This window comes from Drosophila busckii, chromosome 3L (genome assembly GCF_011750605.1).
Source record: "Drosophila busckii strain San Diego stock center, stock number 13000-0081.31 chromosome 3L, ASM1175060v1, whole genome shotgun sequence".
NCBI lineage: Eukaryota > Metazoa > Arthropoda > Insecta > Diptera > Drosophilidae > Drosophila > Drosophila busckii.
The window spans coordinates 6309417-6333085 of record NC_046606.1 but is presented as its reverse complement, the minus strand read 5'-3'; the positions used below and the strand labels follow the sequence as shown (position 1 = coordinate 6333085).

Here is a 23669-nt window from a genome sequence, read left to right as displayed (position 1 = left end):
TTTTTAAAGAGCGCGCTTTAGTTAAACGCTTTGCCACGCCACGCTGCGTTCGAAGACTGTCGAGCTGCTGGAGACGCGTCTGCGCAAGAAGACACCGCTTATAGCCGAAAAACGCGCAAAGACGAGCAGCACGATAATGATATTTATGCTCATATATTGTTTAGAAAAGTGAGTGTCAAGGTCAAGTTGGCACCGACGTAAGAGCTGTCGGGCTCTAAGCTTTACTTTTGATCACTTTTTATATTTTTTTATATTTATTTTGGATTGTAGTCTTGTAAACACGTCACGCGACTCGTATGCGGAAAGCTTTTATGTGTTACCAACTATCGCGGGGGCACGCGTCTCGGCTTATTAAGAATCTTTAGCTTGATTAGAATTTATTTAAAAGCTTTGATAGATTTTTGCATAATTTATGCAATTGGCGTTTGCTTCTTTAAATTCGTTGGCTGATAACTAGTTCTTTGTTAAATTACTTTTATTTATTTTTAAACTATTTCGTTGATTCTATTTTGTGCTTTTGCATCCGCATCTGCGGGTTCTTGAAACCTATCTGAAGCCGTTACTTGTTTATTTACTGGTTTTTATAGCCCAGAACTTGTAGATACTCATAGACGTTTGTCTGTGAGTTATGCTCTGGGCAACATTTATAGCTTTGTCTGCTTAATGTCAATCGCTCCAGTTCAACGAATCGATCGATGATTCTACACGAGAAGAAAAGCATTAGCTGAACTTTCGTTTTTCAGCAAGGTTATGTTTATAATTAAAGCCGGAAGCTATAAAGCTTTAACCTATGCTGCTACACCAAAAGTTCATTAAATTATCAAGTGGCCTGTAGCTTCAATTTAATACTATAAATGGTTCATCATCAGGGCTAACATTTGCAATTAACAAACGCTAAGCTCTTCATTTTGATTTTTCCAAATTTAACTTTGGATTTAAATTTGTGCGTAATTATAACACTTGGCTGTCGCTATTGGCACTTCCGGCAAAATGCAAACAATCAACGATATTTTGATTTAACGCCGCTTCATCATAAACTATCAATATATATAACTTAACTAGCTGCAGGCAATTGAATAGATTGCTTATATTTCCGTTGCCCCCAAAAGAAGTAAAACAAAAAGCAAATTTGCATTTTAAATTCGGTTTGGTTTAACTAGCTAAGCGCTTAAGTAAGTGAGACTTAAAAGCTAGAACTTGATTCAACTAAATCATTTTTTGTTGTATACTATATAAACTAATACGCAGGCCATTCAACTTTCCTTCGCTAACGCGTGCTTGAATAATCAAATAAATATAATGAGACATAAGCTCACTTTTGTTGACTTAATCCAGAGCCTAAGGCAGAACGAGCTTATAAACTAGAAATTCATAAGCTAGACTTGAGCGAAGCTGAAATGCTCTTAAATTGATAACATGTATATGATCTCATTTTTTAATTTAATACAAGTTTATTTATCACAACTTGTTACTCAAGCATGCCAAAAATTGTGCAACTAATATTCAGAACATAACTCTTAAGCAATCGCTTATTCCCTAAGCCATATGAATGACACAATTAACATATGAAATACCCTAGAGTGAGATATCCAAAGCAAAGGTGCGACCTTAACCATGAAAATTAATCATTACCGCACAAACAAATATTGAAGCAAAGATTTCAAAACATTGATAAGACGCAAAAGTTTTGTTTATGCATAATTTTTAATGTTGTTTATGGTGGGAAACGAATATGGTTATATGATATGCAGATTGGGATCTTGCAAAATGAAAATGGATTAGTGTGCTCAATATTTTAATTAAAACAAATGCAGCTGAAAATGCTGTAGCAACCCTCGCTGCAGAGCATGCAAATCAATTAACTGAGTAGAGAGTAAATAGGCTAATAGGTCAAGTATATGTGCGGAATGCTCAGTTTGTCTGGATCGCTTGCTGAAGTTACAACAGCGCTAAGTGGAAAACTTAAACAATGGTAAGTACAAGAGAAAACTCTCTTTACCAATCTAATTACATTCTTTGCAGCTGACGTCGCTGCAGCTGCTGTTGCTATTCCCCCTGCTAACAACCGTGGGAGAAATGAAGCCAACCAACTTTTACGACACTGACTATTATCAGCCCAAAGTGCAGCTACGCTCTGAACCGTGTGCGGATAGCCTTAAATTAAATAGTTGGTTCAATGATCAGGTGACACGCAATGCCAAATTAACGCGTCTAAATCAACGTCTCAAGCAACTGCTAACAGCTTTGCACAGCAATGAGAGTCTAGAAAGAGAGCAGTGCTGCTTCTACGAGCAGCACATAATGCAACGCGTCTTTGTTCAAATCAATGCACTGGGCAAAGGAAAAACGGAAAACTTTGTTATGCCGCTGCTGCAAACTACTGGGGAAATGGGCAAGGATCTGGTTAACATAATGAAGCGCATGAAGCTAATGTCGCAAACAGCTACCAAAGATTGCTGTGAGAATACGTCGCAGGATTTGCTGAAACTGCAAGAGCAGCTCAAGCAGCAACTAGAAGAATTTGAACAATCTATAAACGCGCAAATAAAAGATTTTCCCAAAGTGCAGCACGACTTTGAGCAGCAGCTAAAAGAGCTGGCAAGCAAACAAATGCAACAACAACAGCAGCTCGAGCAATTGGAAACGCTGCAAACTAACAAAACACAAAACGCACACGAGTTTGCCAACAAGTGTTGCCGCGATATGCAAGAGCGACTGCAGCAATATAATGTGGAGCTAAAGAGCGTCAAAACACAAACGGCAAACAAAGAGAGCGAGCTGGAGCTGAAGCTCAAAGAGCTGCAAGTAAAGCAAATAGCGCAGGCGGACAGCATAAAAGACATAAAAGAGAAGCTAGCAGAGCGTGCGCAGAGCATGCAAACAGTGTTGCAAAACTGCGAAAAGAACTGCGGCAGTCAAATGCAAACAGATGCAGTGCTGGATGCACAAGTGGCGCCCAAGTTTGAGCAACTGCAGCTAAAACTTAACAAATTGCAGCTAAATATAAATAATATGCAAACAACAAATAGTGCACAACAGTGTCAAAAGTTTGAGCAGCAGCAAACTGAGCTGCAACTCAAGCTGCAGACGCTAGAAGCGAAGCTTAAAGAGCTGCAAAAGCCGCAGTCGCGCACTGAAATCAAAGTGCTGCGCAGCGACATAGACAAGCTACAAAGTAATATGCAACAGCTGCAACAGGAAACTGCCACAGCCAAAGACTGTTGCAAGCACATTGATAAAATGGAGAAGAACATGCTGGAAATGAATCTCCAAATGCAAAACATGAACAACAGCTACAATAGTCATATGCAACTTGTCAACGCTGATGTGGACAGCTTGAAGCAACGTCTCAACACAGCGCTGGAGAAGCTCAACGAGCTGCACGCCAAGGCAGCTAATGTAGCTGATAGTGCCGAGTATATAGAACTCAAACGGCGCGTCGATAACTTGGACACTAAGCTCAAAGATGCGCTTGCTGATCTGGATATAGCTAAGCTTGAGCTGAAGCAAGTTAGCAAAAAGCTGGAGGATACGCAAGCCAATGCCAACGCACAGCTACAAAAGCTGACAGCTACAACTGACGCACAGCACTTGGCAGCAAAGGAATTTAAAGCCGAAGCACGTCGTAGATTTGAAGAGCTGCAGGCGCTTTTAAAAAACCAAGTGCAAAATAATAATGCGGCAGTTAAACTCAATGAATTGCATGATTTGCTTAAAGAGATTATCAAGGATGATCCGCCAGTGAAGAAAATAAAATTACGCGTAGATAATCTCACCGAAGCTTTGGTCAATGCTACATCGAATCTACTTGAGGATCAAAAAGTCGTCGCGGACTGTTTAGCACTGTGCAATGGATTGGATGGCGTAGATGATTTAAAAAGGCGCGTGCATAAACTAGAGGTAGTAATCAAAAAGTGCCCAATAAATCCAACTCCAACAAAAGCACCCACTACTGGTGTGGGTGTCACTACACGCCAAGAACATGGAAAAAGTGTGGATTCTCTCATTGGTGATCGCGACGTGCTCAACCATAACAAATAAACTAAAAACAAACAAACAAATGAAGCTTGCTCAACTCTTTAAAGTTTTATTTTGGATTTTGTGTGTCACTGGGTTAAACGCGAAAGTTGTTTTTATTTTTCTTGTGGCCCCCAGTTTGTAATTGCTGGAATTTTATTAATTTCTAGCCTGTTTTATGACAGGCTTAACAACGGGCAGGACGAACAGCAACAATAACTAAATACCCTTTTTATTTTAGAATTATAGATTATAGCAGAAAATTTTGAGTGCACTTACTATAAAATAAAATGCAACTATTATTTAAAATAAATTGACATATTTACTTGCTTAGCTTTAAGCGTATTTTGTATTCGTTCTATTTCGATTTGCTTGCTGTAATTTTTGTGGCCCGTAGAAAAACTTGTAGCCCCTTTATTTTGGCCAACATGCTAATGACATAATGTGCATACTTCAGTACAGCTAACCCATGCCCAACAAAACTAGTAGAGCTGTCCGGGAACCCTTGCGTGTCACTGCCATGTAAAAGCAGCGCACAATTTCGGGCAAGGATTTGTCAACGAGCAACGTATCGACTGCCAAAATACGCTGTATAAAAGCAGCAGCTATAAAATTAATACATTGCATAAATAGCACATTTAAAATACATTTAAAATTTGCCTACCATTATATAGTATGTATATAAATGTTGTTAGGTGGTCTAGCAAACCCTTTCACTTTATGTTTTGTTAGCTAGACGTAAATATATGGCAGTGACTGTGTCAGGAAGTTGACTAAAAGACTGTTAAATGAAAATCAACACGAAACTCGTTCCGTATAAATCAACTGGTTGCCTTATAGGCGCAACAAAAAAAATACATATATATGTCTATCTATATATATACACATATGTCTGCTGTTAGCTCGCATTTTTGACTTTTGCGTTGACATGACGTTTGCTGAGCCAGTACAAAAATTACACTGAGCTGCAAAAGTAAAGCTTAGCACTAAGTTACTCTAAAATTTCTGAGTTCAATGCTAGTATTGCCTTTATTTCTAACAGTGTGCTAACGCTTTAAGCTGTATTTTCTAAGGCAGCACGCCAAATATTATTTCTTATGCCTTGTTTATTTGCCTGCGCTTTTGTCTGGCAAAAAGCAAACTGACATTTAGCATATTTGCGTTTTGTGGCAGTCAATTGCAGCCTGAGCGGGGGTGCCGCTACCCTTTAGTAGTTCAAGCCGGTAAAATTCAAATCCAATTCCGCATTACATGCTATATACCCATGCTCAACTTATTAAACGTTGTCGCTGTCCCAATTTAGCAAATGCGAACTCTTTTTTCTAAGTATGTATATACAAAGGATAGCGACAGGGAATCCTGCCTGCCAACCATCCCGACCAACAACACCACCCACGCTGCTATGTTGCGGCTGTGCCACTTTGTTTGCCACTTTCCTAGTTTAGTTGATAAAAAGAGTTTCCAACCAAGTGTTGCCACTGGCGGTGCGAGTTCCGCACTATGGCTGCCACTACCAAATGGTCCGCACGTCCCAGAGTGCTGCTCGTGGAGCAGCTGCTGCAGATTCAGTGCCAGGTGAGTTTCAAATAAAGCAAAGGCTAACAACAAAAATTTTACTAATTTAAAGTAAGAAGTTGCAGCAGAAATTTCTTAGCTGTAACTCTGTATTTGTGTACAATTTTGCAATGCAATTAGCTTTTGTCAGCATGCAAATTTTATGTCAGCTACAAAAATTCTGAAATTATGTCAACTAATTTGATTTTTTTTTTGTTACGCTGTTCTCAAACGTCAAAATTATGCAATAAACAATTAATTTTTTGAATTTTTTACGCTTTCTAGCTGGCCTAGAATATTTTTTCAAACTTACGCCCAAACTGTAATCCTAAATTCTCAATATTATTGTAATAACCTGTCGTGTGCGTAGAATTGATCAAAAATTTTAAGTGCTAATTTCTATTTTTATATTATTTATAATAATTTCCCATTTCTACTCACCCAACATGCTAAACGCGAAACACAAACGCAACAAGAAGACCAAAGTCCGCACCGTGGCCAGAATCAGCGGCGGCGGCGCCGGCGGCAGCAGCAGCGTTAGTGGCGCTAGTGGCTCCACATCCATTAGTTTAGCACAACGTCGCGTCATTATACCACGTCCGGATGTGCTGCATAACTATTTGGAGTACAGCCAGGTGAATCAGTATTTGGACTACATTGTGCATCGCTATCCGCATTTTGTCAAGCTTTATACGCTGGGCACAACGCACGAGAAACGCGAGGTGCGCGCACTGGAGATCAACTGGAATAATCCGGAGAATAATGAGCTGCCTTCGCTGGCACGCATGCAGGCCACAAAGCGGGATGAGGTGTTCAAGAAAACAGGCAACAAGGGTCCGCTGGTCTTGCCCGGCGATGTCAATCGGAATATTATATTTATTGAAGCCGGAACGCATGCGCGGGAATGGATTACAGTCAGCACCTGCCTTAACTGCATCTATCAGCTAACGGAGCGTTACACCAGAAATATTGAGGTGCTACGCAATTTACGCTTTATTATAGTGCCGCTGGTGAATCCTGATGGATATGAGTATTCCCGTAAAACGGTAGGTCCTGAAAATGTTGAAAAATTTAATATATATATATATATGGGTGCTACAATATTCCAAATCAAGCTCTAACCAATTACAATCCCAGATCTGTTAAAGCTTAAGATTTCTGTAGTACAAAGTTGGTTTGAAACCTGGATAAGCCTTTTGACTACTTAAGCCGATACTTTTCCTACTACCATTGCTACTGCTACTCCCACTACTATTGCTACTACTAATTTTTCCTTTCCACTTACCCAATCAGAATCGCAACTGGCGCAAGAACCGAAGACCGCACAAAGGTTCCAAGTTTGTGGGCACCGATTGCAATCGCAACTATGACATCTACTGGGAGTGCGGACCGAGCAAAACCAATCGCAATACATACAAGGGCGAGCGTCCGTTCTCGGAGCCGGAAACACGTGCCATGCGCAACATACTCGACAGTTTGGCGCCCAACTTGTTGTTCTTTTTGTCACTGCACTCGTATGGTCAGAGCATTATGTATCCCTGGGGCTACAGCCGCGATCCGCCGCATCATTGGCGCGAGCTGAGCACGTTGGCCAATACCGGACGCACCGCCATCAAATCCTACAATGGGCGTGAGTATCGCACGGGCAGCATAAGTGCGCTTACCAAGCGCACCATCAGCGGTTCAGTAGTAGATTATGTCTATGGTGTGCTGAACGCACCTTTGGCGCTGGTTATGGAGCTGCCATCGCGTGCGCTGGGCTTCCAGCCGCCCGTTGAAATGATCAGCCAAATTGGGCATGAAAGCTGGTTCGGCATACGCGAGATGTGCAAGAGCGCCTTTGATCTGCGCAACAAAATCAATCGTAGTCCGGAGTCCAACGTGTTGCCCAATCCCAAGTTGCGCCCACGTGCCGAGGCGGGCGCTGGTGATAGCAAATTAGCCAGCGACGATAGCAGCGACAAGGAGCAGCACAAGGTGGCGCAAAAGAAAAAGAAACGCACCAAGCGTTCACTAATATCGCATCATGAGCAAATCCTTGAGCTGCAAAAGCGTCGCAACGCCTTGTTGACCGCCTCAGCGCCCGTGCGTCCGGTTACGGCGCCAGCAATTGTTACGCCCGCAACAACAAGAGCGGCGGCTGCATCTGCTGCTGCGACCACGTTAAGCGGTCAGGGGCAAGGTGATGGTCCAACGAACAGTTATTTTGTTAGCCGCATCAAGGCCTATGGTGCAGGTCGGATATAGTTGATCTAGTTGATTTATTCTATCATCAATGTGTGTGTTTTGTAAATTGCTTAAATTAAATGTGTCGCCAAAATTTGGCCGGGTCTTTGGACTCGCAAACGTGCTTTAATTACGATGTATTTTTAATTTATTCGCTTTTCTCCATGACTATGGATAACTTTTTGCTTGTTAATTATGTTTGTTTTGTACATTTTATCAAATGAAATAAGGAATTGTTCAGAGTTCGGCAAACAGAGTTGCACTGTTAGTGTATGTGTATGCGTGTGTATGTATGTGTGTTGCTTAAAACTAATGCATCGATGCATGCTGTAATCGATTGTTTTTATTTCTCTGCCAGCAGCGGAACACGCGGCGCTGCGTACTTCTGTCGCAGCTTCTCATACACTTTGCGATCCTACAAAGAGAAAGAGAGAACGATTATGTTAAGCTTTAACAGCGCAATGTTAGAGCAACTGTTACTGACCTGCTCGCTAACAGAGGGACGCAGCTGCTTTAGCGCTTCCATAAAATGTTTATTGCGCACACACAGATCCTCATCAGCAGACACTTTGCCCTCGTTGAGCGCTTGACGCAAGGCAAACATGGATGCCTGCTTAACCAGTCCAGCCAGATCAGCGCCTGTATAACCTTCTGTTTGCACAGCCAGCTGCTGCAGATCAACATCCTCCGCCAACACGGGACGCTTTCCGTTCTAAAGCAAATTTATAATTAAATTTACATTCTGTTTTCAGCTGCAGTCTACGCACCTTGGTCGTTGCCTTAAGTATGTCAACGCGTTCCTGCTCTTGCGGCAAACCCACATACAGTATGGTATCCAAGCGACCTGGACGCAGTATAGCCGGATCTATAATATCCGGACGATTGGTGGCGGCCAATATATAAACACCCTTGCGCTCCTCCACACCATCCATTTCGGTCAGCAGCTGATTGACAATGCGCGTGCCCGAGTTGTTGCCATCGCCGCCATCGGAACGCTTGGGGCACAGCGAATCAAACTCATCAAAGAAGATGACGCAGGGCGAGGAGTTTCTAGCACGCTGGAAACATGCGCGCACCGCACGCTCGCTCTCGCCCACATACTAAAAAATAAATTCAATTAATAATGTTATTTGCAAGTTAAAGTTGCTACGCACCATATTCATTAGCTCAGGTCCTTTGACGGATATAAAATTAATGCCCGCCTCATTGGCAATGGCCTTGGCCAGCAGCGTCTTACCACAGCCGGGTGGACCACACAGCAGCACGCCTGAAGGCGCTTCCAGACCCAAACGCTTAAGCATTTCAGGATATTTCACAGGCGCCAACACAGCGAGCTTCAGTTCCTCACGTATGTCATGCAAGGAGCCTATATCCTCCCAGGTGGTGTCCGGTACTGTAATGAAGCCTTCACGCTTGGCTGAAGGTTGCACCACCTTAATGGCGGCCAAAAAGTCATCCATGGTTAAACAAAAGTTTGGATCAGCAAATTCCTCTGGTGGATTATCAAGAAAATTGGTCAATTCAGCAAGGGTGGGCTCATAGAACTCATCGCTGACCAAGGGTGACGCTGTTGAGCTTGTTGGCTTCGGCTCTGGTGTTGCCGCATTGGGTGGCTTGTCCACATCCATGGAATTTTCTCCATTGGTAGTATCCGCAGCGGGCTTATCGCTTTCAGAGTCTGCAGGCTTAGCCTGTTCCTGGTCCTTAGTCTCCTCTTGCACTTCTTCTTTGTCTTTATTTATCTCTGCTGGTTTCTGCTGGTCATCAGCGGGCTCATCATCATCTAGCGTCACTGTTGTCATATTCATCTCGCTAGCCGCATGTAATTCACGGAATTTTCTTAGAGATCTTCGCTTAACCGCAATAGCAGCGGCACGGGACACTAAGGCCAATAGATCAGCGCCCACAAAGCCTGGTGTTAGCTCGGCTATTTTATCATAATTAAGCTTGGGATCAATAGACAATCCCTCGCACTGTATGCGCAAAATCTCACGACGCTCCTTGCGTGAAGGTATATGAATAGCAATCTCATGATCAAAGCGACCAATGCGACGCAAGCCTGGATCCAATGTATCGGGACGCGTAGTAGCGCCTATAACCACTACAGACTGGCCGAATTCCGTAGCCTTCAGCTGGTCCAAGCTGGCGATGAGCTGTGAGACAATGCGACGCTCCATATCCTTGGCAGCATGCTGACGATTGCCGGCGATGGCATCAATTTCATCAATAAACAAAACGCAAGGCGAATTGTCAATGGCTTGCTCGAATATATCGCGCACGCGTTCCTCTGATTCACCAGAAATGCCGCCAATAAGCTCAGTGGCGGTGACTTCTAATAAAGGCATTTTGAGTTGCTATAAAAAAAAAAAGAGATAAATTAGCATGGGTTGTTATATAGTTAAAAGCATTAACTTACACCTGCTATGGCACGCGCTAGATAAGTCTTGCCACAGCCAGGTGGACCGTGCAACAGAAGACCACGTGATGGCAGCAAGCCCAATTGAAAGTAAAATTCTGGCGACTTGATATGTATAAGCATTTCGCAGAGCTCCTTGAGTGTGCTATCCATGCCGCCAATATCGCGAAAACTTTCATTTGAGCGTGCTATCTCCAATTCCTTTTTGTATTTCCGCACGCGCAATGGATAATCACGTTGGTGTTGTTGATTCTTCTGTTGTTGCGGCAGCTGTTGTTGATGTGGATGATGCTGCTGTTGCTGCTGCTGCTGTTGATGTATATGATGTAGTTGCTGCTGATAATTAGAGCTAGCAGCATGAGCCGCATGCGAGTCTTTTGGCGTCAAAACTATAAGGCAAAACAATTAATTAAAATAATCAATTAAAAACAACAAGACTCACACTTCTTGACGTTAACATTGGGACCCACATTGGCACACTCCTGACGCATGCCTATAATGTTGCCTTTGTTAATAATGGGCGCTTTCCCTAGTGTTTTTTGGTATTCTAGCTTACTTTTCTTTGCCTGTACCATGCCCCCAGAGGGCGGGGCCTCCACCATCGTGCGTTTGAGCTGTTTGCCTGGAGTTGCATTCGCTGCAGCTGAACTGCCATTTGGCTTGTTCTCATCTTCATTCTCCTCACCGCTACTTATATCAATGGGTTCACTGCTGGGCTTGGCGCTGGGCAAGGGTTTGCGTTGTGGTGTGTACAAGTCCTGCATGAGATTGTTCATAATGCTGGTGCTCTGTGGCGTTTTCGAGTCGTCACTTAAATAATCGTCGTCCTCGTCGTCTGAGCTGCTGGCCTTGTCGAGATTATAGCTATCTGAGACTATGGAAAAGGCTGCAAAATAAAACAAATTGATTACAAACTGCACCAAGCATGTGCTCTCACCGACCCCTACCCTCGGTCCGTATTAAGCTGATATGACCTTTTACTTACAATTCACAACGCTTTTTAATTAAACTTTTTTGTCATGCGCACACACATTTCATATTTTTGCTTACCTTGGTGTACAAGTTGTCTGAATGGTCCGAATTTGCGACGTGAATACTCGGGATATTTTTGCATCAACTCCTTGGTCATCTGCTTCACATCCAAGTATGTTTCGTCAATGTGCTCTTCTATGTACTGAGAAATCAAAAAGAAAAATGTCGGCAAGTATTAGTGCGTCTCTCTAACCTTGCTTTTGCTTTTTTTTTTGCAAATGCAGTTTTTACTGCCGTCACCGCCTGTTTTGCTTTTGCCGGCTTGTTGTTTTTCGTACACGAAAACCAGTACTTACCAGCTGCACGCGATTTATTATTGTGGGATCATGCAGCAGTGGCTTATTTTTCTTCATATTACGCGCCAGTTCCAGCTTGGACTTATTTTTATTTAAGAAGAAAACGCTTTAGTTATTTTATGTTATACTCAACAGTGTTCAGTGTTGCCAAATAACAACACTCATATTTTGCTCTTATGGCAACACACATATTGTGCTCATATGGCAGCACGATATTTCCTAATGTTTTGTTGATATCGATGTTGCATCGCATAGTGTTGGAAAATCATGAATTGCGCAATGCAGTGAAAAGTTCAAATTTCATTAAAAAAAAATAATTATATTTTTTTATATCAATAAGTACATGCATATTATCATATATATAAGCCCACGTATGAAATTTCTAATACTTAAGGAATGAAAACGACTTACAATTGATGCTTCAATTTGAATTTATTCGATTTTGTGCGTTCAACAAAAACGTTCTTAATACTAAATAACTTAAATAAAGTTACTTTAAAGTTTAAACGCTTAGAATTACATAATAATGCATTAAAAAGTCTTCAATAATAAAAACTATAACTGAACGGAATGAGAATTATTATAAATTGTTTAACTAAAGCTGGTTTATTTTTATGAGAAGTAATATCTGGAGAGAACTACCCGGAAGGCACTACGAGTGAATAATACAGTTTAGAGTTGCTGTAACTGGAAGAAAATAATCTTTTTGAATTAATTTTGAGAAATAAAAATTATCAGTCGTTATAAACAAATAAGTCGAAAGAGCCAAAAATAATAATTACTGGAAGCCAAATCAGAGTAATTTCTTCTCTGCTTGCGAGGATCTGGAATCGCTATTAGGCGTAACTGGTATGACATTCACATTCACACCGGCATCAACAACTGTACGCCTTCGAGGTGTAGGGCTAGTTCTAATAGGCGTGGTTGATATAACTCCTGTATTGCTAATGCTTACAGTGCTGCCCATCGAGCGATGGGAGCTGAAATATTTGGAAACTGCAGCACGAGTGCGCGTATAAACATCCTGTTCTGATTTGTTATTTACATTCAACGAAGATCTATTCGAATAAATCGATTGTATGTTGCTCTGCCAGGAGAGCTGTGTGGCCAATAAGATGCGGTCCTTGACGTAAATGACTTGACCAACAAATGATTCTATCAACGAACCAAACGTATCAAATTCATTTGGAATAATGCCGTCCACGGTGCTCTCGAAGTAACTAAACATGGGAAACCAAATGCGCGTGCGGTTGGAATCACTTTGCATGAGAGCCTAAAAGAAAGTGAAATGAATTTAAGTTAAGAGTTATGTTTAATGCATATTCTAACTCACCCTATTGTTGGCTAGCGTATGATAGTATAGAAACAATCTAGAAGTTATATAGAATGCCACAAAAACATCTATGGAATAATGCTCATGAGCCGCAAGTATAAAAAATATACCAAACATGTTTAATAACCAGGTTAACGTATGCAGAAAGTAAAGATTGCGCGGCGTATCTTTAAGAAAAGATTGAAAGTTAAAACAAATATTTTTTGAATAAACAAACACTTACATTCAGTTATAAAAAAGTTAAGCAACGTCAACGCTACCGTATGACCACTAAACATATAATCTCCACAGGTTCTGACCCCCTGTATGGACATGCCCAGACCGCTCCAAATTCTGTAAGCGCGCGTCATGCGAATAACCAAAGCACCAAACATATCAATGTTCGGATCATCGATAGCAAAGTCTTTCTGATTGCACTGCAGATGAGTGCCTGGCACACTCAGCGACGTAATCAGCATGGTGACGCAACGCAAGAGGAAGACGGTGCCCGCCAAGGCGAAGAATCTGCGCAGCAAGGCCGTTCTGTATTTGTGAAAGATGAGCACAAAGAGCCAAATGGTGAATAAGAGCGAGCCGGTTATCTCGCACATGTTGAACGCCCAGGGAATGTGGGGCACGTTGTCGAGAAAGATATCGGGCAGCGGTGGATAGCGTTTCATGTCGGGCACACGCTCGTGCACAATCACCATGACAAAGCTGGTGATCCAGGTGACGACGAATGAGTAACCTGCCAAACAAACAAACAAATAAATGGCAAGTGAATGAGTAAATATGGCAAATCGAATTACATTTTGCTAAAAATTTATTGTTTACACTGGTGTCCAGCTGCAAATGCATATTCAATTACACTAACTAAACAAAAGAAAAGCCTTTTTACTTACATAAACATGTTTATAACGTGGAAATTGGTTAAACGACTGACCCTTGGTTACGACCCTTATATAGCTTAACCTTTCCTAATAATAAACTAATTACAACAAGCCATATAAAATGTTAGTAATTTTACTTTTCTAAAAATAAAGCCCCAAATTAAATTAGGCTCGCTCTTGAACTTTCTTTAAGCTGTCGCCGCTCTCTCGCACGCTCTCAAAGTGTTTTGTAGACATTTGTTTTTGTCATTTTATGCACGCAAAGTTACACAAAACCTAAACAAAAAATTCCACAACAAATAAACAAAACAAACCCAAGCTAAGCAGTGCGTGTGAGGGAGAGGGAGAGCATGCATGCATTTACATACTGATGTAAGCATGTGTGTGTGTGTGTGTGTGTGCGCGCGTCTAACCTCCAAATAAAAATATCAATAAAGTGCCGTCACTGGCGCAATAAAACTGTAACTAATTTTTAATTAAATGACGTACGTGTATGTGTGTGCATGCAATGGGTTTGAAGTATAAAAATGATATCAAATCAAGGTTACATTTAATTGAACGATAAGACCTCTGTTGAACCTCAACGCTTTCTATCATTCTCGCTCTCTTTGTTGCGCTTACCTAAGCTAACGGCTGTCTTGAAGTATTCCGGCGACACCACTCGTCTCTTTGCTTCTATGTACGCGGCACAGTCGGATATGTCACTTGGGCACTCGCCCAGTGGGGGCGGACAGGTGCAGGGATCGATTGTTGGTGCAGCTTGCAAAGATGCAAAAGGCATAAGAATATTGCCGCCGCCGGCACCGCCTGCGCCTGGCTGAAAGGATGCTTGTGTGAGCAATACCAAAGGACCATTGGTTGTCACATTATGTGTGGATGGGCGGGTGGTGTTCTTCTCGTCAACCTGACGCTGCAGCTGCTGCACCGCTAGCCAAAACTTTTTCAGCTCGCCAAAGGTGAGCTTATAGCCCAGTTTGTAGCGCAAGTCACGCACATCTTCCTCGCTCATGGCCAGCAACACTTGGCCATCGATGGCCTCCAGGCTGATGCAGTCGTAGAGCGTGCGCGAGAACTTTTCTTTACTTTCCCTGCTGAGCCATTGTTGCAACTCAGCCACTTGCCACTGCCACACTTGCAACTGTTCTGTTGATGTTGCTTTGTTGCTGTTGGTTTTGATCTCGCTTAGATTATGCATAGCCGGCGAGGCTTGCACGGTCTCCGCCTCCTCTGACTCACAAATTTCACTGTTGTCGCACATTGTCAAAGACAAAAAATTACGAGCTTTCTTTTCTTTTGGTTTCAGCAAATCACTGCAAGTTTAAATTTGGTTCTACTTTCCAATTGTTTACGCGCGTCAGCATTTTAAACTCAAGCCAGGCGTACGCCGCACATTATTATCCTACACCTTATCATTAAATAAAAGAGCAAATCAAGACTTGTTCAATTTTGTTGCACTTGAAATTTTGGCCTGCTTAGTTTACTTGTGTTTATTTAAAATAAGTGTGAGCGAGAGAAAACTGCTGAATGGCAACAATTTGCTGTCTCTTCTTTCTCTTCTTTTTGAAAACAAATTCGCTTGCGAGTATTATCTACAATATCGAACAAAACAGTGTTGCCAGGTGGTAGTCGCCCGCACAAGCTTTATTCTGAGGGAAAAAAGCTGAAATGGGATAAAAATAATATGCTGATTTAATCTGAGTTTATTTCTTAAAAAATCATCCAATACTTCATTACTGAAACATTCATAGTTTTTATTTAAAGCTAATTTGACAGCACTGTCATGTATCTATGAGCTTGAAAGTGATGCGAATAGTGTGAATGGCAAAAAAGAAAGCGCCAGTTTAAAAGCGCCTGTGCGTCATTTTCAAGTCTCTAAAAAATTTCAATGTGCAGGCAAAAATACAACAAACTAAATCTTCTTCAATTCATCGCGATTTCTTTTTTTTTTATTTTAATATAAAAATGGCATTTCTTTTACTAATATTAAGTTTAAATTACTAATGTAAATTATGTATGTTTTGCGAAATTGAAAAATATATAGTCATTGTATACATATCGAGTGAAAATTATTTATAATGAAAAAATGAAACGTTTTCTGCCAAGCGTCTTCTGCAAGCGTTCAAGTTGACTTAAATAATATAATATATATTTTTTTTTATTATTTTTGTTTTTACTTTTTTTTTGTTTTACATATTTAAAGCAAATTGAAAATTGCAGCTGTATGTTAACAAATCTTGGATTAAAGACAAAAACAAATAAAATTGTTTTTCGTTCTTTTCTCGCTCAGTTTAGGAAAATTATTATGCAAAAATAAACTATGAAAATGATATTTCATGAGTAGTTCTTTCATCTTTAGTTTCTTCATAATTGCTATGTTGAAATACAATAGTGTTTGTTTTCTTTTGTTGATACGTTTTTTATAATATATCTTAAAAGCTAGCTATATATTATCAATATTTCTTTTCTTTTCATTTTGTTAGCATTAATTTGTTGTTTTTTTTTTTTGTTTTTACTGTAAGCTACTGTTGAGGTTTCTTTGAATTGTGTGAGTTATTTTGTATGTTATGGATTTGTTTGTTGCACCGTTATTAGCGTTGTAAGTTACATGCGTACTATATATAGAATATTTGTCATTTATATTTAGAATTTTCGTTATATGAAAACGTAGATGTAACAATGTTTAGGCATTTGCATAAACTTGGCTTAGTTTGCAGGCATTCTTTACTTTTTTTTTTCAATACATTATTTTTTATATAAGTAATGCTAGTTTTAAACTATAACTCTTTCGTATTTCAAAATATATAATAAACAAATGTAGTATGATTTGTTTGTTTTTTAAATGAGGGCTTCTATGTTGTTTTTACTCCTTGTCTACTCTCTCTCTCTTTATGGGGCCGAGAGATACCGTCGCATAAGATCTTGGTGTTTATTTTTTTTTTATTGAGGTTAATCCGTGCTGTGTGCCTTACGACAAATCTGCAAAAGATAAACATAGTTAAATAAATATTTTATTTTAAATTTAAAGTTTAGCTTACAGCTGGGCGCTGCCTCATAGCGGCGCTGTATCTGGTCATATGTGAATTTAACGAAGGCATCATATTGCTCAGCCAGCTTGGTGGTCAGAACGGACTCGTAGCGTTCGCGCAGTTGATCCTCACGCTCCTTGATCATGCCCTCGCAGATGAGCTGCACCTGTTTGAATGTAAACAATGCCTTCTCGCCATGCTGACGCAGCATAAACTGACTGGGCGGACTGTCCGGGCGATGTGGACTCTCCGGTCCCATTTCAGAGCCACTCGATTCAGAGTCCTGCATGCGTTCCAAGGCGCCACTTGTTATTGGCAGCTGCTTGCGCTTGTGCAGTCTTTTGATTTCATTGCACAAATTCTCAGCCATTTTATCTATAAATAAATAAAATTAAAAACTGTTAAGCTTAAGTTCCTTTTTATACTCACCTGAGGACATCTTGGCAAGTGTGGTCTCCAGAAATGGGCTGGGCTCGTTACTGTCTTTGGCATAACGATTTGTGGCCGTGGAGCTAGAGGCTCCATCGCGTGAGGGAGAGTTGCTGCCAGCGGCGCCTGCCTGGCCAAAAGGATTGCAGCGTCGGCGTTTTGTGGGACGCTGATTAAGGGACTCCCAGTCCAAGGCGCGTTTAAGTGTTGCACATGCCATTGCAATAATAAAAGGCTATATATAACAAATATATATTTATATGTTAGGTGCTAGGGTTGGTTTATTGCCACACTGTTAACAGAGTTAGGTTTCAGCTGCAAAGAGTAGAGAAGAGCACACAACAAAATGGTGAAATTTTTGAACTAAAAACTGGTTTTAAGGAAAACAGGATTCACCTGACACACACTCACACAAACACGCACACATATGCACAGAGAAAATGCTGCAGGCAGCAGATTTATGAGCAATGGCAGCTGCTACAAGCAACAGAGACGCTGCGTAATTAACCCTAGAATGCTGGCTTGTAAGTAAAAAAAAAAATGGTATATACCAAATAAAAATGTAATAAAAAAAATTGTATTATGCACTTTGGAAAATCTACAAAAATACATGCTATGTAATTTTATTACGATTTTAGAAAATTTAACTCCAGTTCACTAAGGGTTAAAAGGCCGTTCACACAGCTCACACTAACACACTTACTTATATACTAACATAGCCATGCACGCGGTTTAATAGCAACGCAAAAGAAAACCAACAACAAAGCTACAAACTGACAACAACAACAACAACCAGCATGCGTATCCTTTTGACCTGTACCAGCTGTTTTTACAAATGCTGAACCTCTCGCTCACACACACACGCACGCACACGGACACATTCATAACTCGCGCTGTCAATGCACCCCAGCAATAAATACATTTGCTACCTCGCAATTGCTGCTTTTGATTTACTTTGCGTTGTTTTTGTTAAGCCTTTTTCCTTTTGTCAATAATAAATGATTAGTACTTATTTACGTGACAAAAAAAAAAAAAAACAGACATTCATTTCAAATAAAACAAAATGACAGCAGCTTATGTGTGCACGCTAGTGGTCTCTTTTGCGCTCACAGCACTCGCATTCACACACACTTGCAGCTGAGTTGGAATTTAGATTTCGTGAATTTTTTTTTTAAATGGAGTGCATATCATTATCAAGAGCCAGCATAAAAAGAGAAAAACGCCCAACTTTGGCATTTTTCACGCCTTTTGCACTTACATTAATTTGTATTTCTTTTGTTTCTTTAAACTTCCGCTGCGATTTCTGCACCACTTCACACGCGCTTTATTTACTTATTTATTTTTTTTTATTGTGCGCACGAACGTTTTAGTTTCAGTTTTAGATTAGTTGTAAAAGCTATATGTATTTTCTATTGCTTATCTGGTTTTGAGCAGTATTTCAAAGGCCACTGAAATGCACTGTGCTGAATAGCGATTATTGTAACTCTACAAATCGTTTGATTTGTAAGTTTTACTGTCTTTTTGCGATTTAATTTGTCAGTTTTTCTTTCCGTCGAAAAATGGACGACGACCGATGCAAGCGTGACAATGTTATTGGCAGCACCAAAATGAGTAACCAACCAGGGCTAAGAAAAATGAACCAGATAGTTCATTTCTGTTATGGCACGTACGCAAAAATATCGCATTCCCACAATATTATAATATACATTTCAGTGTATTATGTATACGTATTTTATAACAATGTTAAATATTATGTTACTAATAATATTCAATACTTTTCATATCTTTATTTATCTATCTAACTTTTAAATTTAAGAAAAAGGAATGTTAGACAATGTTAAGTCTCTGTGTACTACAAAATTTACAATTAAAATATTGTTGCTTGCAGCTTATAATAAATTTCATAATAAATTTTTATAAAATTTGTAATAATAAAATAGACGCATGGGTCGAGTTTTAATAAAATATTTTCCTAACCAAAAACTCTTTGGAATGTATTGGCTAAAGCTCATTGTAAATAATACACATATTTATAATTCAAAGCATATTATTATTATTTGAAAATTTGTAATATTTCTACATTTTATTCTTGTTTAAAAAAAAGAAATATTTTTTTGAGTTAAATTATGATGACTATTATGATCTGACTTATTTTATATTTATTTACAATAAAAGAAATAAAATTTAAATATTTGTTAAAAGAATACAGGGTTGTCGCAGAGTCTTTTGGCATTCTCCTGCAATTCACATTAGGTCACACTGAATAGAACGTCAAAAGTAAAAAAGGGATAAAACGAAGCGAATTTGTGCAATTAATATTAAATATTTTTACACTTTTATAGAATAAACATTTTATACGCGCTTACAAACGAATTGACTGCGTTTATAGCAACGATTTGCACAGTGCGTGATTAACTAATATAACATTACGTATCTGTAGGAGCAAGTCGCTGAGAAAGCCAACACAAAAAAAGCGGAGCAAAGAAAGAAAGATCTAAAAATATTTTTGTATCGCTGTGAAAGTCGAATATAATTAATTCGCGTAATAAATTAAGCTTTAAATCGTAACAACCTTATTTCAACAAAATGGTTTTGAAAGTGTACGTCAGCGGCATGTCCGGCAACAAGGAGGTAAATAATATTAATTAATTAGTGTCCCAGGTTCTAGGCGTGGGCGTCGGGGCGGGGTTGTTAATGCATATAGTATGTGTGTGTGTGTGTGTGTGTGTGATTGTGTTTGCTAGTGTCATGTTAATGGAATGTTTGGTTAGTTAAGCATAGCATAGATAAAAAAGAAATGACAAAATGCATATTCTATTTTACACTTGTTTATTTGCGTACTCGTACTACACTCTGCAGTAGTATGTGTGTTTGATGATGTAGTGTACAAGTGTACAGTTGAAACGTCATCTCTAGCGTTTGGCGCTCTCACTCTCTCTGCATCAACGGCATAGCAAGTGGGTATTTTGATTGGCATGCGTGTGTGTGAAAGAGAGTGTGTGAGTGTGGTGGTGGCAAGAAGCAGAAGATTATGACCACAAACATTTCCTTATAAGCCTATTTTATTGTCTGTGCTCAAGCATTCATTGATCATAGTTTTTTTTTTGTATGCGTATGTGTGGGTGTATGATTCATCCGAGGCTCTTTGTGCTTTATTCGCAACGTTCTTTGTGTAAACGACAATAACTCTTATTGAGGGCGTGAGTGCAATGTGAGAGAGCGAGAACGCGCAAGCCTTTGTTTATTGTTGTAAGCTTGTTTTGTTTGGGGCGCGTCAGTGTCTAAATGCATCAAATGAAATCATTGACAGCAATTCAATATCAAGAATTAATTACAATCAAATAGTGGTAAACTACAAAGATAAGAAAAAGAAACCCGTTTAATATAACTGTATTTATCTTATCTGCCAAAGAGAGAGCAAGTTGTGCTTGTTTTTATTTATGCATGGGTGTGTGTGTGTTTGGGCTTGCCGGCAAGTGAAAACCAGGGCTGGGAAAAAAGCAATGCGCATTTACATTTCAACTAAAGTTAACTCTTTAACTAACAAACTCTTATACCAATATTTTGCTTGCTCTCTTCTTAAGGTGAAGAAACGCCAGCAGCGTGTGCTTATGATCTTGGACAGCAAGAACATACAGTATGATACTGTTGACATCACAGAGCCCGGCAAGGAGAGCGAAAAGGAGATGATGCAAAACAAATCCACTAGCAATGGCGGCACAGTAAGCGATCCAGAGCCCAGACACCCATTGCCACCCCAATTATTCAATGATGAGGAGTACTGTGGTGACTATGATGCCTTCGATATGGCCAATGAGATTGATACGCTTGAGGTGTTTCTCAAATTGGCGCCCGCTGATACTACGGCCGTGAGTAGCGCTCAAATTGAGTTGAAGCAGGAGAATGGCAACGCCAAAGAGGACGGCGAAAAGGCTCCAGCGGAGGGTGAAGCAAGCGAGGCTGCTGCTGAGGAAAAGGCAGAGGTTTGAGCGAAATTTGTACTTTTCTGTTAACTGTTATGAAGCAACAACAAGCCTGCACAGAAGCAAAAAACAACACCAGCATCAGCAATGAAAATAATAATTAATAATATTAACTGCAACTATTACTAACGCGACGCAATCAGTAATGACTTTTTTACAACAGTAGCCATAACATAAAGATGTTAGCTAACAGCATTTTGACAGACAACAGTGCTTCACAATATTTTCACCACGACTGCGGTTCTCTTTAAGTTAAGCTACCTTAATACTTACACCAACATTCATATATAATTATGACTTGCATACTACACTCACAAAAAGACACACACTAACTTAAGCGATTGTGTTCACGCTAAGAGAGAAATGACAACTTTAATCAAAACATTAAAATATATATTTATTTGTAATTTAAAACTTACACTTATTTGTCTGTTAACAAACTCGAAGCGATTTAAGTTCTGATTTAACCCTATAAAGTGATTGGTTTGTGCGGCTGGCTGAGTTATGTTAATGCGAAAACATAAAAATCCGCTGCATATTTAGATACATAATGAGAATAAAAGTGAAATATATTTGTATTTACTAAAAAATATCAACAAACGCTTTTTTAACACATTCACACACCTATACATGTATATAAAAGTTCCTTATTGCTAAGCTAAAGCGTTTACGCCGTCGTTAACAGCGCATGTTATGTAACAGCGAAAGTTTTCTAAAACAAAAGCTAACGATTTGAAATTTCAACACTTTCAAAGAATGAGGCTGACGAGAAAACGAGTGAAGAAAAGGGAGAAGTAGATGAGGCAAGCAAAGATAAGGACAAAGATGATGAGGGTTGTGAACAAAAGGTAAAACAGCGTACGTTCTGAAACTACTGCATGAGTGTATGAACTTAACCTTAGAACCTTAGCTGCCTTCAGAACGCTAATTTTGGCATGACAATTGCAATTATAGAGCAGACTTTCAACGTGAAAATAAGTTTACCATATATTTACTTAACTGTACATATACTTTCCCCACTTTCAATCACCTTGAAAAATCACATCCACCACAAAACCCACCCCACATTCCTATGCACAACAGACTGAAACTGAAACCAAAGAAGGTAATGAGGAAAGCGAATCTAAGGATGAAAAGAAGGAAGCGTCAGGTAAAGTAGATGACGAATCAATGAACAATTACTATAACTTTTCCCAAAGATGGCGAAACAGAGAAGCCGGATGAAAATGAGGAGAAGGCTGACGAAAATGAAGCGGATAAAGAAAAGTCTGCTGATGCTGAGGATTCTAAAGAAGAGAAGGCAGATGACGGCACAGCGGAAGTGGTAGATGAGGAGGCCAAAGAAAAATCAGCCGACGCTGAAGAAGAAAGCAAAGAAGAAACGAAAACTACTGAGCAGGAAAAGGAAGAAAAGTCAGAAGACTCTGAAGAAATGCCAGCCGAAGAAATTGAAAAAGAAACAAAGGAAAAGGTAGATGCGTCTGAAAAGGAAACTAAAGAAGAGGCTGATGAAGAAGCTAAAAGCCAAGAAAGCTCGTCTGAAAGTGAAGAAGAATCTGATAAAGAAGAAGAACAAAAGGCTGAAGAAGCTGAAAAGCCTGTTGAAACCGAAACTGAAGCGACAGAGGCAATTGATGTGAAAAATGATATTGATGGTGCTGAGGACGCAGAGGAAGATGCCAAGACCAAAGCTGAAACCAAAGAGGAATCAACGGAGGAGTCTGAAAAAAATGAGGAGAAGGATGAAGCCGATGATGCTAAGCAAGAAGAGGAGAGTAAAGAAGTAGATAAGCCAGAAGAAAAACCTGACGACGCTGAAAAGAAAGCTGAATCTTCTTCAGAGGAAGAGGAGGAAAGTGAAGAGGAGGAAGAAGAGTAAACACTGCATATAAAACGAATTTTAAACAAACAAACGAACGAACCCATTGACCCAAGCAAACTCACCACACCACATTGCACCTGTAGTCTATCACCTACAACTCCCACACATATTCGCACACCCATTAGCAAATAATGAAAACACACATTGTAAATATAAAAAAGTAAACGAAGCTAATTAATTAAACAACAGCTGGTGGAGGAAACAATGAATAACGCGGACAGCTGGACAATAAATAACATTAAATACACAATTTGTATAAACTTTTTATTCCCACAGCAGATCAGCCAAGCCACAGCTGAAGTGACCTCAGCCATTCCCTTCCAAAGTCATCAAGTGGATGCCACAAAGGACGCGGCAACAATGCAGCTGCTGCAAAGTGAACGCGACGCGGCAGCCCTGTAGAGAAGGAAGCGAGATTACGTTTAAAATAATAAACTAAAATATATATTTGTTTACCCTTTTTTTATTTTCAAAATTATTTATGTTTTATATTATACTTCCACGTACTGAAACATACGTTTCGCAATTTTTCCCTTTTTTTTCTCATTTTCATATCATTTTCTTTAGTTGCCTTTGTATCCAAATACAGTTAAATATATAAAGTAC

General features: G+C 39.8%; 6 protein-coding genes across 7 annotated transcripts; 3 read left to right on the top strand and 3 right to left on the bottom strand.

The window, feature by feature from the left end:
- The first annotated feature begins 2076 nt into the window (after positions 1-2076).
- LOC108597996 (coiled-coil domain-containing protein 57) lies at positions 2077-4046 on the top strand. The gene is made up of 3 exons (XM_017984611.1): positions 2077-2562; positions 2692-2960; positions 3030-4046. Exons 1-3 carry the CDS (start codon positions 2077-2079, stop codon positions 4039-4041), a joined length of 1767 nt encoding a protein of 588 aa, XP_017840100.1. The 3' UTR covers positions 4042-4046.
- Positions 4047-5943: 1897 nt separating this feature from the next.
- On the top strand, positions 5944-7927 carry LOC108599943 (carboxypeptidase B). Its single transcript, XM_017987167.1, has 2 exons — positions 5944-6617; positions 6865-7927. The coding sequence occupies exons 1-2, from the start codon at positions 6018-6020 to the stop codon at positions 7816-7818; spliced, it is 1554 nt and encodes a 517-aa protein (XP_017842656.1). The 5' UTR covers positions 5944-6017; the 3' UTR covers positions 7819-7927.
- Positions 7928-8008: 81 nt separating this feature from the next.
- Positions 8009-11692, bottom strand: LOC108599941 (nuclear valosin-containing protein-like). Its single transcript, XM_017987165.2, has 9 exons — positions 11542-11692; positions 11264-11387; positions 10770-11099; positions 10656-10706; positions 10214-10602; positions 8952-10151; positions 8565-8897; positions 8282-8509; positions 8009-8212 (listed from the first exon to the last, which is right to left on the bottom strand). The coding sequence occupies exons 1-9, from the start codon at positions 11596-11598 to the stop codon at positions 8141-8143; spliced, it is 2784 nt and encodes a 927-aa protein (XP_017842654.1). The 5' UTR covers positions 11599-11692; the 3' UTR covers positions 8009-8140.
- Positions 11693-12128: 436 nt separating this feature from the next.
- On the bottom strand, positions 12129-15234 carry LOC108599942 (sphingomyelin synthase-related 1). Its single transcript, XM_017987166.2, has 4 exons — positions 14365-15234; positions 13098-13601; positions 12875-13041; positions 12129-12814 (listed from the first exon to the last, which is right to left on the bottom strand). The coding sequence occupies exons 1-4, from the start codon at positions 14999-15001 to the stop codon at positions 12335-12337; spliced, it is 1788 nt and encodes a 595-aa protein (XP_017842655.1). The 5' UTR covers positions 15002-15234; the 3' UTR covers positions 12129-12334.
- Positions 15235-16249: 1015 nt separating this feature from the next.
- Positions 16250-18787, bottom strand: LOC108599944 (akirin). The gene is made up of 4 exons (XM_017987168.2): positions 18457-18787; positions 17199-17513; positions 16779-17144; positions 16250-16719 (listed from the first exon to the last, which is right to left on the bottom strand). Exons 2-4 carry the CDS (start codon positions 17416-17418, stop codon positions 16709-16711), a joined length of 597 nt encoding a protein of 198 aa, XP_017842657.1. The 5' UTR covers positions 17419-17513; positions 18457-18787; the 3' UTR covers positions 16250-16708.
- Positions 18788-19462: 675 nt separating this feature from the next.
- Positions 19463-23550, top strand: LOC108599774 (SH3 domain-binding glutamic acid-rich protein homolog). Of its 2 annotated transcripts, XM_017986821.1 has the most exons (5): positions 19463-19829; positions 20783-21181; positions 21937-22029; positions 22265-22331; positions 22381-23330. In XM_017986821.1, exons 1-5 carry the CDS (start codon positions 19785-19787, stop codon positions 23058-23060), a joined length of 1284 nt encoding a protein of 427 aa, XP_017842310.1. In that variant the 5' UTR covers positions 19463-19784; the 3' UTR covers positions 23061-23330. The 2 variants fall into 2 exon arrangements, with proteins under 2 accessions (XP_017842310.1, XP_017842311.1); XM_017986822.2 differs by lacking the exons at positions 22265-22331; positions 22381-23330 and adding an exon at positions 23340-23550.
- Positions 23551-23669: the final 119 nt, after the last annotated feature.